The sequence below is a fragment of the Aethalodelphis obliquidens genome, unplaced genomic scaffold (assembly GCF_003676395.1).
Source record: "Aethalodelphis obliquidens isolate GAN/ISIS:26980383/991018 unplaced genomic scaffold, ASM367639v1 scaffold43, whole genome shotgun sequence".
Taxonomy (NCBI): Eukaryota; Metazoa; Chordata; class Mammalia; order Artiodactyla; family Delphinidae; genus Aethalodelphis; species Aethalodelphis obliquidens.
In genome coordinates this window covers 15,520,492-15,526,828 of record NW_020837987.1, presented here as the reverse complement: position 1 = coordinate 15,526,828, position 6,337 = coordinate 15,520,492, and the positions used below count along the sequence as shown (strand labels likewise).

General features: G+C 36.5%; 1 protein-coding gene across 1 annotated transcript; it reads left to right on the top strand.

Annotated features, from left to right (window-relative positions):
* The first annotated feature begins 1,108 nt into the window (after positions 1–1,108).
* On the top strand, positions 1,109–4,215 carry LOC113605700 (zinc finger protein 268-like). Its single transcript, XM_027079240.1, has one exon. The coding sequence runs from the start codon at positions 1,246–1,248 to the stop codon at positions 2,821–2,823; it is 1,578 nt and encodes a 525-aa protein (XP_026935041.1). The 5' UTR covers positions 1,109–1,245; the 3' UTR covers positions 2,824–4,215.
* The last annotated feature ends 2,122 nt before the right edge of the window (positions 4,216–6,337 follow it).

Below are 6,337 nucleotides of genomic sequence, written 5' to 3'. Positions count from 1 at the left end.
CGGGGCACGAACCCGTGTCCCCTGCATCAGCAGGCGGACTCTCAAGCACTGCGCCACCATGGAAGCCCAAGGATGACATTTTTTTTAAAAGGTGAATTTTAATTTTATTTTTTTATTTATTTTGGCTGCATTGGTTCTCTGTTGCTGTGCACAGGCTTTCTCTAGTTACGGTGAGCGAGGCCTATGGGCTTCTCATTGTTGTGGCTTCTCTTGTTGTGGAGCACAGGCTCTAGGTGTGCAGCCTTCAGTAGTTGTGGCTCACAGGCTTAGTTGCTCACCACATGTGGGATCTTCCTGGATCAGGGATCGAACCCGTGTCCCCTGCATTGGCAGGTAGATTCTTAACCACTGCACCACCAAGGAAGTCCAGGATGACATTTTTAAAGTGAAAACTAGTACATCTGTCTCCTACTATTACCTTGAATGGCATCCTGTTACTATTAGTATAATATCCAAATTCCTTCCAGGTTCCTCCTATACGTGAGCATTTCCTGACTACTGACTATATTTTTGTTTACTTCTTTGTATAAAAATATTTGAAGTATAACATAGTTAATTTTTATAATCAGCACACTGTATAATGAGCATTTAGATCAAGAATACCAGAGTACTGTGCCGGATGCCATTGTGTGAATATAAAATAATTTATTCATTCTGCATTCAGGCCTTTATGAGTAACCCTTCTATATAGTTTTATGTAAATGTCTTCCTTTATTTTTTTGAAAATATTTATTTCTAAATGGTTTAGACTTAATGTGAAATCCCAAGATTATACACAAATTTTATGCACATTGTTTTTGCAGATATACTTAAGTGGTAATTTAACCACATTTGCTTTATCATAGTCTATCTGTCATTACACACATACACACACACACACACACACACACACACACACAGAGGTACATATTTTTTTCCTGAACTCTTTACCCCTAAATACCTAAGTATTTCCTAGAAACAAGGTCATTTTAAAAACATAAACAATACAGTTATCAAAATCAGAATATTAATATTGTTACAGAACTATTATCCAATCTACAGAGTTTATTCAGATTCTACTGATTGTCTCACTAATATTTTTTATAGTAAATGATAAAAAAAACCTTCTTTTGCTGTCTTGCTCATTCTTCCATGGGTACTCTGGCTTTAATCTAGACGTCAGAGCTTGCTAATTATGACTCAACTTCTTTAGGCAAGAAACTATATGGATGCAATAAAAGTGCAGTGAATACTTGTAAACCACTCATGACCATGCCTTGGAGAACTCATGCAGGAAAGAAACCCCATGAATGCTGTGATTGTAAGAGAGCCTTTCCCAGTAAGTTAAAGCTAATCACTCATCAGGAAACTCACACAGGAGAGAAAACATATGGATGCAATCAACGTCAGAAAGTCTTCATTACAAAGTCAGTGCTCACCTATCATCAGAAGACCCATCACAGAGAAGGGAAATCCTATGGATGCAGCAAATGTGGGAAAACTTTCCCTTGGAAGTCAAAACAACTCACTTTACATCAGAGGACTCATTCAGGAGAGAGACCTTTCAGATGCAGAGTATGTGATAAAGCCTTCATGGTTAAGACATATCTCACTGTACATCAGAGAACTCACACAGGAGAGAAACAATATGAATGCTCAGATTGTGAGAAAGCTTTCTCAGTAAAGGCTCAGCTCCTGATTCATCAGCGAATTCACACAGGAGAGAGACCATTTGGATGTAGTCAATGTCAGAAATCCTTCGTTACAAAGTCAGCACTAATCTATCATCAGAAAACCCGTCACAGAGAAGGGAAATCCTATGGATGCAACAAATGTGGGAAAGCTTTTCCTTGGAGGTCAAAACTCATTTTACATCAGAGGACTCATTCAGGAGAGAGACCTTTCAGATGCAGAGTATGTGATAAAGCCTTCATGGTTAGGACACATCTCACTGTACATCAGAGAACTCACACAGGAGAGAAACCATATGAATGCTCAGATTGTGAGAAAGCCTTCTCAAAAAAGGCTCAGCTCCTGATTCATCAGCGAATTCACACAGGAGAGAGACCATATGGATGCAGTGAATGTCCACAAGCCTTCATCCAGAAGTCAGATCTCAGTAATCATAAGAAAACTCATCATGCAGTAGGGAAATCCCATGAATGCAGTGAATGTGGGAAGGTTTTGTCCTCTAAGTCAACTCTCATTATACATCAGAGAAGCCATACAGGTGAGAAACCCTTCAAATGCAGTGCATGTGATAAAGCCTTCACATCAAAGGCACATCTCACTGTACATGAGAGAATTCATACAGGAGAGAGACCATATGAATGCTTAAATTGTGAGAAAGCCTTCTCCACTAAGGCACATCTCATGATTCATCAGCGAATTCACACAGGAGAGAGGCCTTATGGATGTAATGAATGTCAACAAGCTTTCATCCAGAAGTCAGGTCTCACTAACCATCTACAAAATTGTCATTCTGGGGTAAAGTCGTATGGATGCAGTGAATGTGGGAAGGTTCTGTCCTGTAAGTCAACTCTCATTATACATCAGAGAACCCATACAGGTGAGAAACCATTCAAATGTAGTGTATGTGACAAAGCTTTCGCAGCTAAATCCTATCTTACTGTACATCAGAGAATTCATACAGGAGAGAGACCATATGAATGCTGCAATTGTAAGAAAACGTTTGCTACTTTGTCAACTCTCATTGGTCACCGGAGAACTCACACAGGAGAGAGACCCTATAGGTGCAATGAATGTCAGAAGGCCTTCTTTCGGAAATCAGCCCTGGCTAATCATCAGCAAACTCAGCATAGAGGAAAATCCTCTATGCAATGACTGTGGGAATGTGAGAAATCTCTTTTGATTAATCTTATCTACTTAGAGAACTCATACAGAATAGAAATGCCTATGAACGCTCTGATTATATAGACCCTTTTGGAACTCCTGTAGGAAAGAAACCTTATATATGGAATGAAAGTTGTACATCTTCCACCTGAAGACATCTCCTCATTATACCATAGGGAATCTCACCAAAAAAGAAACATTATAAAGGCAGCAATTGTCAAAAGACTTTATTTGAAAGTCACAGCCTATGCATTTAGGAGGTAAAAACCTATGGATGCAGGGAAAGTGGGAAATTATTCTTTTTCAAGTCATATTTGTTAGACATTATGGTATTCATTCAGGAGAGGGACCCTACAGTTGCAGTGAATGCAGCCAAGCTAAGAAAAATTACATCTCATTGTACATAAAAATAGAAATTTCAGGAATGTTGTGATAATGACAGTATTCCCTAGAAACTCAAAACTCTTTGAACATCTTGTACAGGAGAGAGATCCTGTAGGTGCAGTGAATGTGGTAGTCTTAATGCATATCTTCCGATAATGCATGTCTTCCTTACATCAACAAACCCAAATAGGAGGAAAGCCTTGTTAATGTAGTACATCCTTCATATAGATGTCAAAGCTCGCTAATCATCCACAGATTCATATAAGAGATAAATCTTTTTGAAACAAGGAATGTGGAAAGCTTTTGAAAGTGACATATTAAACACCAGTTACTTAATTCAGGAGAGAGTCCAGTGGATATAGTTAAAGTCTGCCTTTCGCCACAAAAGGGTGCGAATTGCAGTGATTGTCAAAATGCTTTATTTACAATTCAGAGCTCCTTAATTGCCCACTAACTCATATAGCAGAAAGACTCCATTCTCAGGGGGATAATTTCTAGATTCAATGAAGTTATAAAATCCTTAAGGAATGATATTTCTATACTACTCCAGTAAACTTCTACTTCAGTAAGCTCATACATTACAGAAAAACTGTGATTATAGTCACTGAAAATGCTTCCTATGGAGGACTGGCTATCATTAAGCACCATGAGCTCTTGAAAACAGAAACAATTTGCTCCACACAGAGACTTTATGAATGTGGCAAAAGCATCAGTGATAAATTATATTTTATTTTTGCATTTCATGGTTTTATTTCTTCACATCTGACTGTATCTTAAACTGTGATGCATGTTATAGTTGATGGAATGTCATCATTTCATTGTTAGGGCTTTTCTACATTTGGTGGCATTCTAGATTTGAGTAATTAAGTAAAATCTGGAAACTATAGAATGAAATAATTTTCTAAGGGTTTAATATAATTGTTTTAGAAAGGATTCCAGAGAATATTCTACTACAAATATTAGGTATTTTCACTGCAAATACAATGCTGTTTGAATATAGAAAAAAATCAGAACATAAGGATGAGTTGGATTTCAACCAAGGTTTGTAAGAGTTATGTTGTAGACTATATACTACATAAAATGGGCTTTATGTATTTAATTTTATTTTTATTTTTGGAATTACATGAAGAATGTAATTTTTAGAGTTTAATAAATTTCCAGCATAGGCATAGAATGTTGAGTAATATAATCTAATATAAACAGAAATGTTCTACTTCCTTATAAATCAAAATTTAATATGTAATTTGACTCATTAATAAGTCTAAAGAATTACATCACATAAGTTTGTTGTCCTTATTTTTACTGTCTTTTTTAGTATTTCTGCCAACTGTGATGATACATCACTTCTTAAAGCCTACATTTTTCTAGAGCCTTATTTTTGAAATATCCAAAGATGATAAAAGATGTACATAAAATACTAAAAAACAAGCAGCACATGAGACTGAAGGAGGGAAGAAGACAGGGTTATGTGTGGTGAGTTCAAGTGCATTGTATTTCCACTGCTGTGTCAAACAGGAACTTTGGAATCATTATTATAACATGCCCTTGGGCACTACAAACATTTCCTTTCCTCTTAGCATTTCCTAAAATGCCTGGTATTATTCTAATATTAAGAATAATTGCAGAAATTGGAACTCTTGCACATTGCTGGCATATAAAATGGTTCCATTGCTATGGAAAAAAAAGTTGGTGGTCTCTCTAAAAAGTTAAATATAGAATTACTATATGACCCAGGAATTCCACTCTTGGGTATATACCCAATGAAATTGAAAACAGGTACTTAAATACTTGCATAACGTTATTCATAGCAGCACTATTCACAATAGCCAGAAGGTGGAAACAACTCAGATGCCCAGCAGTGGTTATTGGAAAAACAAAATGTGGTATGTGTATATACATGTACCTATACATACACATATATGTATAATGGAATATTAATCACCTATACAAGTGAAGTATCGATATACATTATAACATGAATAAGCCTCAAAAACAGTACACTGAGTGAAAGAAGCCAGACACAAGAGATCACATATTGTATTTCTATTTATATGAAATGTGCAGAATAGGTAAATCTATAGAGACATAAAGCAAATTGGTGGTTACCAGGACCTGGGGGGAAGGAAAAATTGAGACTGAATGATTAATGGATATCTAGTTTTCTTTTAGAATAATGAAAATGTTTTGAAACTAGATAGAGGTGGTGGTTGCATAACATTGTCAATAGAGTAAGTGGTCACAGAATTGTATACTTTGAAATGGTTAATTTTATATTTTGTGAATTTTTACATCAATAAAAGTATATTTGAAAAGAATAACATTGCAAGAAACTTTGCACTCAAAATGCAGATAAAAATCAAGTTGCTTACCAAAAAAAAACCTGCTCAGCAAAACCGGTGTAAATATATCTTTTTTTTTTTTTGCGGTACGCGGACCTCTCACTGCTGTGGCCTCTCCCATTGCGGAGCACAGGCTCCAGACACGCAGGCTCAGCGGCCATGCCTCAAGGGTCCAGCCGCTCCGCGGCATGTGGGATCTTCCCGGACCGGGGCACGAACCCGTGTCCCCTGCATTGGCAGGCAGACTCTCAACCACTGCGCCACCAGGGAAGCCCAAATATATCTTCTTTAACTTAATAGATATTAGCTACCAGAACTTTATAGCTAACATCATATTTAATGATGAAAGTTTGAAGACGTTCCCTAGTTGTTCACCATTGAGGTACAAGTCTGCTGCCTCTATTCCTGCTTAACACTCTGCTGGAGGTCTTAACCAGCACAGCATGACAGTAATAACAACTAAAGGGTTTAAAATTGGAAACAAACTTATTATTTGCAGATGATGTGATTGCCTATGTGGAAAGAGGAGAACCCACAGACAACCATGTAAAATAATGAGAGTCCACCGTATAGCACAGGGAACTATATTCAATATCCTGTCATAAACCATAATGGAAAAGAACATAAAAAAAGAATGTGTATATATATGTATGTATATATATATATGTGTGTGTATATATATATATATATATACACAACTGAATCAATTTGCTGTACAGCAGAAATTAAGTCAACATTGTAAATCAACTATACTTCAAGAAAAAAAAAATAAAAGGAATCTA